General features: G+C 36.4%; 3 protein-coding genes and 1 long non-coding RNA gene across 7 annotated transcripts in view; 2 read left to right on the top strand and 2 right to left on the bottom strand.

Moving 5' to 3' along the window:
* LOC118741328 (BUB3-interacting and GLEBS motif-containing protein ZNF207) overlaps window positions 1–10,663 on the bottom strand; it is a 38,524-nt gene extending 27,861 nt beyond the window's left edge. For 3 of the 4 annotated variants that reach the window (XR_004993274.1, XM_036473264.1, XM_036473265.1), the window contains exons 1-5: window positions 10,479–10,663; window positions 9,981–10,288; window positions 9,656–9,920; window positions 9,218–9,590; window positions 7,333–7,716 (exon numbers count right to left, since the gene is read on the bottom strand). Coding sequence is in view for 3 of the 4 variants with exons in the window: in XM_036473264.1 (XP_036329157.1) it covers window positions 7,333–7,716; window positions 9,218–9,590; window positions 9,656–9,920; window positions 9,981–10,288; window positions 10,479–10,519 (1,371 nt within the window). In the remaining variant the exon portion in view is untranslated. The remainder of the gene's footprint in view (window positions 1–7,332; window positions 7,717–9,217; window positions 9,591–9,655; window positions 9,921–9,980; window positions 10,289–10,478) is intronic. The other variant, XM_036473266.1, reaches the window with a different exon arrangement.
* On the top strand, window positions 1,181–2,178 carry LOC118741332. The gene is made up of 5 exons (XR_004993275.1): window positions 1,181–1,239; window positions 1,300–1,361; window positions 1,414–1,479; window positions 1,536–1,647; window positions 1,704–2,178. It is a non-coding gene; the product is annotated as an uncharacterized LOC118741332 (long non-coding RNA).
* A 322-nt stretch (window positions 10,664–10,985) lies between the features above and the next one.
* Window positions 10,986–11,634, top strand: LOC118741331 (U6 snRNA-associated Sm-like protein LSm7). Its single transcript, XM_036473268.1, has 2 exons — window positions 10,986–11,100; window positions 11,156–11,634. Exons 1-2 carry the CDS (start codon window positions 11,083–11,085, stop codon window positions 11,474–11,476), a joined length of 339 nt encoding a protein of 112 aa, XP_036329161.1. The 5' UTR covers window positions 10,986–11,082; the 3' UTR covers window positions 11,477–11,634.
* Window positions 11,635–11,650: 16 nt separating this feature from the next.
* The window catches only part of LOC118742124 (chitin deacetylase 1), a gene marked incomplete at its 5' end in the record, with an annotated part of 1,397 nt that continues 895 nt past the window's right edge, over window positions 11,651–12,152 (bottom strand). Inside the window, 2 exons of the mRNA XM_036474084.1 lie at window positions 11,651–12,021; window positions 12,099–12,107. Coding sequence (XP_036329977.1) covers window positions 11,743–12,021; window positions 12,099–12,107 — 288 coding nt within the window. The remainder of the gene's footprint in view (window positions 12,022–12,098; window positions 12,108–12,152) is intronic.

Raw genomic sequence — 12,152 nt, 5'->3', positions numbered from 1 at the left:
ATTCGCTGCACTTGCATTTTGAAGTTTTACATGAGCACTTGCACTTAAAAACTAAGTAATTAATAATAAAGTTTGTTGTAAATGCAATTCTTGTTTTTGTTGTTTTTATTTTGTGTAATAATAAAATACACTAAATGCCCCATCACGTTTGTAATTTACAGAAAAAAATTAACATTTAGATATTTTTAAGACATATCAATCAATCAATCAACCAACCAACTCAGCAACTATTTATTACGACAATTCAATTATGAATACTAAAATTGTGAAAATTGTACTTACTTGAATCTTAGTTTTTTTTTTTACTTATACAAACTAAATTTTTATTGAAATTGTTAAATTACTTATCTGTTATTTTGCTTCAAAATTTTTTTCTGGCTATTTCAGTACGCCCACAAACTGTTTATGTTCTGACACTTCGGTTTAAGCAGGTGTTAAAGTAACTAGATTAATTTTAAACCCTTTCGTTTGTGTTGAATCCTAAAATCGTTCTTAATGAAAACCAATGTAGTCAGAAGATTGTAGATATCTTTTAGTACTAACGCAACTTGCGGTGGGTTTCAAATTCGCAGACTCTTACTGCCGATTTCACGAAAGCAATTTAAATGAAAAATGATTTTAATTTTTTTAATTTTATATGGAAATTGACAGAAAATAAATAATGATTTTCCATTTAAATTGCTGGCGAAACCGGTTGTTAATCTCCTTGAACAGAAATTAATATCCCACCGAATTAGATGGGGAAATATTTGAGGTTATTTTTTTGGCACGTGCACATATTTTACTTATGCCAGGAAATTAAAAAGTAGCAAATTTCAGAACCAATCAATTTATCTGTTTAAATATGTCTTTGCTACTGAAAGTGCCAACCCAAACGTATTAAAATTATATTTTCATTGCCTTTGAAACACTCACTAAAACTAAAAGAAAATATTTGGCTAGGCTCGGCCTAATGTTTACAGCTCAATGAATATCGGCAACGGGGCATTGCACGGCAAACCCATTGAAATTTGAAATACCCCATGATGCAATAATGAAAGGTGTTATACGTTGGCAACTTCTCGCTCTAATCCGCCATCTTGAACTACCTTAGGAGAAACTGTGTTGTTTCTTTGCTAATTTCACTGAACATTTCCCAAAATATTAGAGAAAAATTCTAAACAAGCTACATTGATTCAATTTTCGTTGTTCGTTTTGTTCTTATTCGCTGACATTTGTTTTCTAATTGCTTGAAATTTGGTAAGTATTGTAATAAAACCGATTTATTTTACAAATTAATTATAATTTTGCATTTATTAGGTAATTTCCTTAGTGTTTTCCTGGCCGACCTGTGCTGGTATTGTAATTAAGAGCTAATACACGTAAGTTACAACATATTATTTTGACTTCATTGATGAACCATTCCATTTGCAGCATTCTCTGGTGAACTGCAGCTGCGGCCGAATTTGATTGTGTGCATCATCCTGCAGATATTTTGAAGTAAGTTGGAACCAGCTCTTTGTTATTTCAAAACCTAATGAACCATTTATTCGCAGATTTTGTGGACGCTTCTGTTGTGCTGCGTTCCTGCTCCGCCCGTGTTTTATAGTGTTGCGTCCCTGTTGCGCCTTTGCAATAGTGTGTGCGTTGTGCTTTAGACACGTTGAAGTAAGTTGAAACCAGGTGTTTGTTTGTTAAAAACCTAAAAAGCCATTCATTTGCAGATTGTTTATATGCTTCTGCTGTGCTGCGTTCCTGCTTCACCCGTGTATTAAATTGCAGCGTTCCTGTTAACATAAGCATCGTCGTTTAAGTACAAAACCGCGTAACTGACATTTGATGCTAAAAATTGGATTTGCTCACACAAGTTCTTGGCTCAATCCTTATCCATTCTTCCTGATACATATTAGCCAAATATGCGATTGCTTTTTAAAAAAAGATAACCATTTTGAAATATGAGTGTTTTCACTCTCTAGAAAATAATGTATGCAACCTCGCTGGGTTTGCACTATCTTGATACGCGGTTTGGCATTTTACTGATACACGGTTTTGTACTTTAAACGACGATATGTAGATGTATGTACATATATATCACATATATTGACTTAGATATGCATAGACAATTAATGTGTACATAATTTTTTTTATGTTGAAACTAGATATGTATATAGTATGTTATTATTATTATTCGGTTCAAAAAAGTCCTATCTCAAATGAAAATACTTTGAGAATGTGCTCAGATAGGGCGTTTTTGGATCGCCAGCTGAGATAGGGTGTTTTTGAACCGAGTTCTGAGATAGGGCATTTTTCAATCAAATTCTAAAATAGGGCGTTTTCCAGCCAAATTTTGAATTAGGGCGTTGAAAAGTTTTCTGATATCGAGTGTTTTCGACCTGGCTGCCGAGATAGGTCGATATTCCACTCAGCCATGGATAAATAGTCGCATTTTTCGGTATATGGAAGACGATTAAACACGATTGGTTATTATATCGATTCTAAAAAATCAAAGGTAATTTTTAGCCACTTCAAACTTGCATATAATAAGACTAAAATTGAAGGGGCTATAAAAAAAAAATGTGAATTTTGGGTGAAAATTTGTTGTATTTTTTGTAGTTTTCTACGAAGTTTTAAAATTGGGTTTTGTTAGGAATTGAACTTTATTTTTATTGTAAATTCTTAGAAATAAATTAACATGAGAGGGAAATAATATCACTTTGAAATAGGGTTGCTATTGATATGACCGATACTGTATGTATATAATAAATTTTGTACAATTAAAAATCAAAGTGCATTTACTAAAATGAACACAACGTATTAATTATAAATTCTGAAATATATTGTTAATTTCAAAAACAAATAAATAATTTGGATGTACGTGAACTTGGGTAATGTATAATTGTTTATATGATTCCTCAAAGTATCCCTTATATAACACTGTGGAACACAACAAAACCTTAGTGCGAATATATCAGGTTTGATAGCTGTTGGCATACGAATAATGCCTCATACTCAGATTTACTAGATCAATTCGTGTTCTCCGAGAAAAAAAATTTTCACGATCCAAAAATCTGAAAAATCTTTTTTCTCCAAATTTTGAACATTTATCGTTTTTGGCCTATATTTTATGGCAAATACCATACAAAGCAAATATAGGCCAAAAACGGAGAATTTTTTTAGAAAAGAATTTGGCCGCTATACTCAGATTTTTGAATCGTGAAATTTTTTTTCTCGAGAACACGAATTGATCTAGTAAAACTAAGTATGAGGCATTATTGGTATGGTCAACAGCTATCAAACCTGATATATGCGCACAAGAAGCCCATTTGAAAGAGGGGGACAAAATATCACACGTAAATTAATTCCTCTATTTGGCCTGTACAATATAAGGGAAACATTTCAAATTCACAAGCGATAATTTTCTTAGTGATGCGGCTTATAAAAGGAGTTATATATGCCATACTGTTCTAGCTGGGTATTATCAGCTCAAAAATTTTAAGCAAATTATCATATTCCTGTGAATAAAAACGCGCCTTATTTTATTATTTTAATTATCTACAACTTTATGAGACTACCAAGCCATATATATACCTATTCAGATAATCGGAACGCTGTTGAGAAGGCATAAAATTTAGTACAACGTACAACACCTTTCATTATTGCATCATGGTGAAATACCTAAAAATCGTGACACTCCTATGAATTTGTTTTTATAATTAATTATTTGGCATTTACACATTTTTCTACGTGTTTGGGCGAGCTTTTCATCTAATTTGTGGACTGGGTCTTCGTTTTGTCACACAAATGGAGTAACCTACAATGTTATATCTGAGAAGCTTTTTCAGACTATAGTCCTATGAATGCATTAAAAGAATTCTTCTCCAAAAACATGCTGCTGAAATTAACGCAATCGTGGATTGACAACAGGAAACATACAGGAACTATTACAAAATGAAGGTTAGGACAAAACACAAAAGGTGTCTATTTTATAAGAAAATGAAGTAAAAATTAAAACAAAATTTTGCGTTGGCGCTATCGAGAAAAATATTTTTGGCCCAGAGCAGTCCCTTGAGCAGCATTCCGCAAAACTTTTTGACGAATATTTTACGCTGTTACTTTAACGCTAAGCTACATATCGCACACCTAGATTTAAAATGCGATCAACCAAAAAAAATTTTCGGCGATTTTTTTTGCATAAAACTGATAACCTCCTCCTTTGTTGGGAGTCGGTTAAAAATCTACTGTTATACCTGTTTTTGTATTAATTGCGTTGAATTTGTATGATCCACAAGCAATTATAATTCCCTCTCTGAATTTTGAGTAAGCTCACGCTTTGCTTGGCTTTAACCCTTCTGATGTTTAAGCTAGAGCTGGAACCAAGACCGTCTCTGTCAGAATGGAGGCTGATAAAAGATTTTTTAACACGGCAATCGGGCCGGTAGCCGATTCGTTCTCTTGAAAAAATCAAAGCCCTTTTGGTGATAGAATCAGGAAAATGTTGCTACAGCTTCTATGGCCTCACATAAGGGACCATTTGGATTAGCATGTCCCAGAGGTGTAGAAGAGTACACGATTAATCTTATGAGAAGACAATTATGACAATAACGTCGCTTATAGCTAAAGCACTTCTTAAACTTACGCAAAACTTAAACGTATTGCGAAGAATGAGCAGAAAAATTCACTGTCTTTCAATATTTTTTCAATTACGAGTATCATAAAGCAAGTTGTTTTTTTGCCCAAAAAATAAGAATTAATAATTTGGAAACTGGTTAACAGGTTGTTATACGAAAACCTTAGCAAAACGATAGCAAATGTCCCACGAAAATGGCAATAATCGCAATGGTAGACCCGGATTTCAGCCAAATATCCAAACACTAGTTTACGAAAAAATATTCTTCAAGCGATGTAATTTTCAGTCACACTAAATAGGAGATGATTTAATAACGGCCATATATTAGGGAGCTAGAAGGGAGAGTTGATTCAGCAAAGCTTCTGAAAAGCCTGCTCTTAGTGCCTGAAACATGGACAAACATTATTTTTTTCGAAAATAAGTCAGTTGCATAAATACTGACACTTTAGGAAGGAAGAAGGTAGACTTCCTAAACGGCAATTGCTTTGCATACGTACAAAGTATAATGTTCCGTAAAGCCAAGCTGCAAAATGTTGCCAATGTATACTTTTCCAAAACGCATCCGAAAAGTTATCGAAACGTATCGCTAGAGAAGTCAGCGAATCACAAACAAAGTTGATGCTTCATTTGCATTGTTTCGCAATTTTGTTGTTGTAAACTGAATAAAAGATACAACATACATATATATATAATCTGATAGCCAAACAGGTGTGAACAATTGTATTGATACGATTTGGAAGTCGGCCGAATTTTTTAGAATGAGAATTTTCCGCAAAATATATTCATGACAAATAATCCCATTTAAATTTAAAAACAGAAAATTTCTACGCTTAGATATCTTGACCCTATAAAGAACAAAGATCAACAAACAAGGAACCCAGCAAGAAGACTATCGGGTAATTACCTATCGCCGATATCTTTGCAAAACTTCCTAAATCGCCGTTGTGACAGAAATGAGATTTGGTAACCCTGAACACCAGGCATCGAGGTATATGCATAAAAATCCAAAAATCGGTATTAAAAGAACATATTTGTAAAATAATAGCTAGAGAAAACGCCGCCTATCAAGGAAATTCCTTCAAAGAAAACCCGTTTTTTCACTCTCCTGTAAAATTTTTGTGTCGTAAGATAGGCGGTTTCTCAAAGGCATCAATGAAATAATTTAACCGAATGCGCTAACATAAGAGGCTGTCAGGGGTGGCAATGCAATACATTTCAAAAAGACTGTCTGATTGAGAAATTACAGAAAGCAGTTGCATGAGCCGTCACATCTTGCATGTAAAGTGTCTTTCGAAAGAGGTTTTCTTTATTTCTGAAAGACGAATCGCAGATTGCTGGTGCAGCATGAGCAAGCTGAAATCCCTGCAAGAACAGTGACTATCATTTGACAAATCATTTGAGTGGCAAGACTGACGGAGATTTCTGTCACTGGCTACCTACAAGTTTCTATCAAATTCTAAAGGGCAGTGTGAAAAATCTGATGTAAACATTTGTGTTCCGTCTTTCTCCGACTTAGGGCATTATTTAGTTGTCTCTTTTTAACCAACGCAAAGTTTGTAAATGTTTTAGTAAGGTAAATGAGAATGTGTTAGTTTCCATCACACAATTCTTGTAGGGATATATTTCCGAAATCGATTTGCGCGCTCTCACTTACAGTCACATCTTGCAACTTTTATTTCTGAAACTGATTTCCAAAATGTGACAGAAATGTCTTTCTGGCTGTTCACACATCGAAATAAAATTTTTCTTTCTCAATTTGTCCAACAAAACTACACGGAACTCTTGTATACTTTTGATCTTGCATCCCTTTCTTTCTTACACACTTGGGAGTCATGTGTTGGTATTATTGTTGGTTTAAAGAGAAATTCTTTCAATGTATTTAAGCTTCGGGTAATCGCGTTTTATACGGAATGAATAAGTCTCGAGATCAGACACGGAATCTTTTGCGCGGCAACTCGTTACTTGTGGGAGAGGAAGCCACAAAAAAAAGGGGAAGGGCACCAAGTTGTTCGTGCTCGGGGAACACGCCTTGTGCTCTCGTTCGTTTGAGTAATTCATGTTGGCGGTTCATAGCTGACAATTGTGTACAAAAGAGTTGCTCTGTGTGAATGCGACGGGCAACAAACACAAAAAGAGAGGTGAGCACCAAAAGTTTCCGTATGCGAACTCAGTCTAAGAAGTTCGATCTTATGATGCCAAATCGTTGCGAAATCGTCACGTGCAAAAACTAGGAACACGGAATACTAACAAACACCAGAAGCAGCGGGCTCAGTAAACCTAAGACAGGTATGGAAAGCATTTTGACGAAACAACTAATACATAAAACTTGCACGACCCAGATTTATTCTATTATTCGTGAAAAATGCATTTATTTCCCAAAAAGAGAACATTTTATCCTGTTTACGAAGGTTTCAGGTTCTTTCCCATTACATAAAATTGATAAAAAAAAACGGAATTGGTTAAACTAGTTATCTTTAAAAATTAATGAGCTGATGCCGTGCTACATTAGGGACTCAAAAACTTTCGCATTTTTAGCGAATCAAAAACAATTTAACTAAAATATATATTGTGTACCCTACATTTTACAGACCTAAATGCATACCCATTCATAGCATCATAACTACATATTTTTGTACGTATGTATCTAATAATCGCGTTAAATTTTTTTTCTCAAATTTCATGTAGTAGCGAAAAAAAGATCAACAAACTGTTTAGCAGACACTTACCATGCCTACGGCCGTTGCAGTTGGTGCGCCGAGTGCCGATTGTGGATGGCCCGAGCGTCCGGCCTGTAGCCTCTGAAGAAGCACAGCACGATTGAGATCTTCCAATTGCTTTTGTTGTTGTTGTTGATGTTGAGCAGCTACCGCTTGAGCGACCTGCGCATGTGCGTGCGCTTGTGCTTGCGCCACCTGTGCTTGTACCTGAGCTGCCTGCGCGTGTGCTGCTGCGTGTGCATGCGCATGTGCTTGAGCTGCCTGCACCTGTGCTTGAGCCTGAGCCTGCGCTTGAGCATGTGCTTGCGCCTGCGCTTGAGCCTGCGCCTGGACGTGTGCCTGTGCCTGGGCCTGAGCTGCTTGGACCTGTGCAACCGCTACCATTGCAGCAGTCTACGAGGAGGAGAGGTATAGATAGATAGATAGAGAGAAGAGAAAACGCGCAGTCAGTGTGGATTGTGGTAGCAGCAGACATGTCTGCAGAGATATTACTGATGCGGACTAGGCGAGGTGAAGTCTACTTCGTCGATTTCATAGTAAATTTGAATATTCGAATATATGGTTTGTTTGGTGATTCGGCAATTGAAGATTTACCCTATTTTACATAATGGAATGTTCTATCAGCTCTTTGAATTTTAAGTTTAAACGAGTTTTAGGAATGTTTGACGTAATTTAGACCTTGGATTGTTTTTAGATAAATGTAATTTAAGCTTCAAAATAACTATAAGGACCTAACCGGATTTTCTTACTTTTGCAATTTTAAAATTTGACAACTCTTACCCTAACGTATATCTAAGCAATTTCATTTGATTAACAATTTGAATATTATTGCTTAAAACAAAACCGAGGGAACACCATTTACAGCAATTAAAGTGACTAAAAACTCTTATATTTTCGTTAGGGGAGCAATTGAGTAACACATTAAACCACGCCAGATTGTTGGAAAAAAAAGAACGTGTATGCATTTTATTTTAAAAATTTCATGATTTATTTCAATTAAAATCGTCTTTTTATCTGCATTGTAAATTATAAAAATACACACAATATATACTCGTTAAGGTTTGCCGGAATTTCAAAATTGCAAAAATTAAGACAAATTATATAAATAATCTATTTGGGTTTAACAAACGATGCCTCACAACTAATCTACTTTATTTTATTTACGTAATCAAATGTGATCTGAAATTTTAGGCTGTGTTTGTGAACTTATTTCACAATCAAATACCTGCTTTTATATGCAATTTTTTTTGTTTGTCATATTTCATACATACAGGCAGGTTCTGCAATTAACATCGGAGTGAATTTAAGCTAAGTTCGCTTTGAATTCAAATTGGCAGGGGTTGAAATTCACTCGGAAGTGAATTGCAGAACCTACCTGATAATAACGGAATTATCAGGCGGGTTCTGCAATTCACTTCCGAGTGAAATTCAACCCCTGCCAATTTGAATTTTGAAATTTACTCGGAAGTGAATTGCAGAACCTGTCTGTATGTATTTTCTAAATTTTTAAGTCAATTTGTATTTTAGGAAATAGAAATGGAATTCTTAAATGCAAAACTGTCCCACTTATGCAAACATTTCATAATCTAACCTTATGTATACGTATCTGTGAATGAGTACAGCTCCACAAGGAGCATAATACAGCGGAGTTGCGACGCTCCTCTTTTCGGTTATCTTTACTATGCCGCTTTGTTATATTTTGCTGTTTTAAATTGTATGTATGTATATATGAAATCTCTTTGCAAGTATTATTATTTTTTTTTTTTTGTATGACAAATGGGCACTATATATTGTGCCGTGTAGTGTATGAAAATCTATGTGTACTTTCCCTCCCATATCCGCCTGTTCAGTAGTTATATTGACTATGGTTTCTATATCTATTGTAAGCACTCACTTCCTGGGCCTTTGATATAGCCGCAGCTTGAGCGGCTGCTGCTGCACTCGACGTACTCGAACTTGTTGGAATTGTCATGGATGATGTGCTGCTCACGACGGTATTATGATTATGACTGAGCGTGCCAGCCGATGTGGTGCGTTGTTGATGGCTGTTGCTGCCTCCGCTATTCTGTAATTTTTGTTGATACTTGGGTTTCCGTGCACGTAACTCCTCCAAGCTCATATCCTCCGGTGGATGCATGATTTTTGACGTTACACCAGCAGCAGTTCCGCTTGGAGCTGTTGCGGGTGCCTTTGGCGCTTCAGCTGGCGCTGTACTTCCTGTGGCACTGGGGTTATTGGTTGTTGGCGGTGCGCTAATCGTTGCATTACTGTGAAATAATGAGTTAGCAGAATGAGAAAGGAATCCTATTTTGCTTTACTGTATTTGCTTTACCTGTACGCAGGGAAAGTTGGCTTTTGAGAAACCGCGGCTGCATGCACCGCTGCTGCAGAAGTAGTGGCAGCCATTGCTGCCGGAAAAAGTGGTCGCGGCGGCATCATGTGTGGCGGCATCATAGGTATACCACCGGGCCCTAAAAATGGAGGCATTGGTGCCATAGGTGGCATATTTGGCATCATCCCCATTGGTCCGAATTGGCCCATCATCGGTGGCATCATGTTTGGGGGCATCATCATAGGCGGTGGTGCCGTTAATGGAACTGTAATTAGTAAGCAATCAATTTATACCGGTTAATTTTCATAAAACTCATACTTCATACTTTCAACTTTTTTCTTTGCGGCTGGCTCGTCGTCGTCAGAATCCGATTTGCCGCCATTTTTCTGTCGTTCATGCTCGCGCACATCCTCCGCTGGTATTCCATCCATCCCGAATATTTCTACCTCAATATTTGAGCGATTGGGCAAAGAGTTGGGTACCTTGTCTACAGTTTCTTTATGCACTTGCATACAGTGGATCGATAAACCGGGCCCTGTATATAATTTCTTGTGACAAATGTGGCACTTGAAATGTTTCGCCTTCTGATGTTGCACCAAAATCTTTTCATCGTCAAATTCACGATTGCAGTACCTATTTTTGTAAAAATAATTAAGGAAATAGCCGTAAACATAAATGAAAATGTTTTGCCAAAACGCCCTTAAAACGTGGCGCAGTGGAGCACCCGACGCTTGCAGCGCTGCTGACGCAATTACATAAAACAGTATAGACACGATCGTCACACAGGACAAGATATTAGTTTTCATTTCTTTGAAAAGGATACCAGCACCATGGTTTCGAGGCCTTCTTCTTCTTGCGACCCATTTTATTCCTGTTTTGGTTGGTTTTTAATAATCTGAAATTAGATTTTATTTTTTTATTGCAGCTATGCCACTGAAAATTGAAACTTTGCTGGCGAAAATTTTCACGTTCAAGTCAGATATAACAAAATGGCCTACTAAGATTTTCATATTCCTCTTTTGATGACGTTTACGAATCAGGGTTGATTTAGCATGTAACAAATCAGATGATTACCCCACATTTATACCCATGAGGCAAAAAAACAAGGTGGTATCAGTTGGGACAGCTCGATTTGATGCTGCCTTAGCTCAGTAGAATAAGAAGAAATTCGGTTCTTTGTTTAAAGTTGGAAATGAATACACAAAAACCTAAATTTTTTTATTAAAAACCTCCAATAAGAATACATGTCTCCGAAATTCTTGTTGCAACTTTGCAAGGTACAGGGTATACCAAGTGATCAAAACTTTTTATTTTGGCATGTCCGTCACAACATAACCTCACGTAAACAAAAATCTGGATTTAGGTATTGTACATTAATTGCCGCTTAGAAGTGTGAAATTACCTAAAAATCACAAGTTAATAATAAAATGGCTGAAAAACCTAAGGTTCGTACTAAACATTTATACATACACATGTGGCATAACAATTATTGCTCTGCAGACAAGTGGTGGCAATGATGGCAAAGAAAAGCGCCGCAAGGAATCTATCCTGGATCTTTCCAAATATTTAGAAAAACAAATTCGAGTCAAATTTGCGGGAGGTCGCGAAGCTGCCGGCATTCTTAAGGGTTATGATGCCCTATTAAACTTAGTGCTAGACAATACTGTTGAGTACCTGCGTGATGCAGACGAACCATTCAAGTTGGCCGAGGATACGCGCAGTTTAGGTTTGGTGGTATGCCGCGGGACAGCGCTAGTTCTCATCTGTCCGCAAGATGGCATGGAATCCATTCCGAACCCATTTATTACACAAGATGCGTAAATTGTATAAATGTCGTTGCTTTTTTAGTAACTACTGTACTTTATAATTTAACTTTTTTAAAGTCGCGAAAATTTGGTGGCAAAAATTGTATGCCCACTAGTAGTGAAACATTGTACATATATAAAATGGAAAAATGAAAATGTTTATGCTGATAAAAATAAATAAGATGTAAGTACATACTAAAGTAGAAAATAATTAAAATTTTTGCTAATATCTATTATTGCATTTAACAAGTGAATGGCAATGTCAGGTATAAAGGGCGGTTATTAGTCCAAACCAAATTCATTGCGTATCCAGGGATACTGCGTTGGACACTCGTTGCAAGTGTATAAATATCGATCCTGCTGTAACACTCGACTTCGCACCTTGCATGTATTCGGTATATTGCATACTATTTCGCGGGCATCCAATTGGCGAGGCTTGCATCCCCAGGGCTCAAACGTATGTAGCTGAGTACTCAGCACTGGTTGTCTCATCCACTGAATAGCTTGTTGATTTGTAACGAAATATACATCTGGTAGCATTTGCAAGTCATCCACAAACCGCTACAAACACATATTTAATAATAGAATATTCTTTTTTACTAAACGCATAATTGGTATTTTCCCAGCTATATATTTACCATAAAGGCCTGCAGGTAATCGTTATTCTTAAACCACGTTGCATGAAAATACAA

Source organism: Rhagoletis pomonella, unplaced genomic scaffold (genome assembly GCF_013731165.1).
Source record: "Rhagoletis pomonella isolate Grant_MI unplaced genomic scaffold, Rhpom_1.0 Rhpom_scaffold_00006, whole genome shotgun sequence".
NCBI lineage: Eukaryota > Metazoa > Arthropoda > Insecta > Diptera > Tephritidae > Rhagoletis > Rhagoletis pomonella.
The sequence above is the reverse complement of the archived record's forward strand: the minus strand, read 5'-3'. Positions and strand labels throughout refer to the sequence as shown.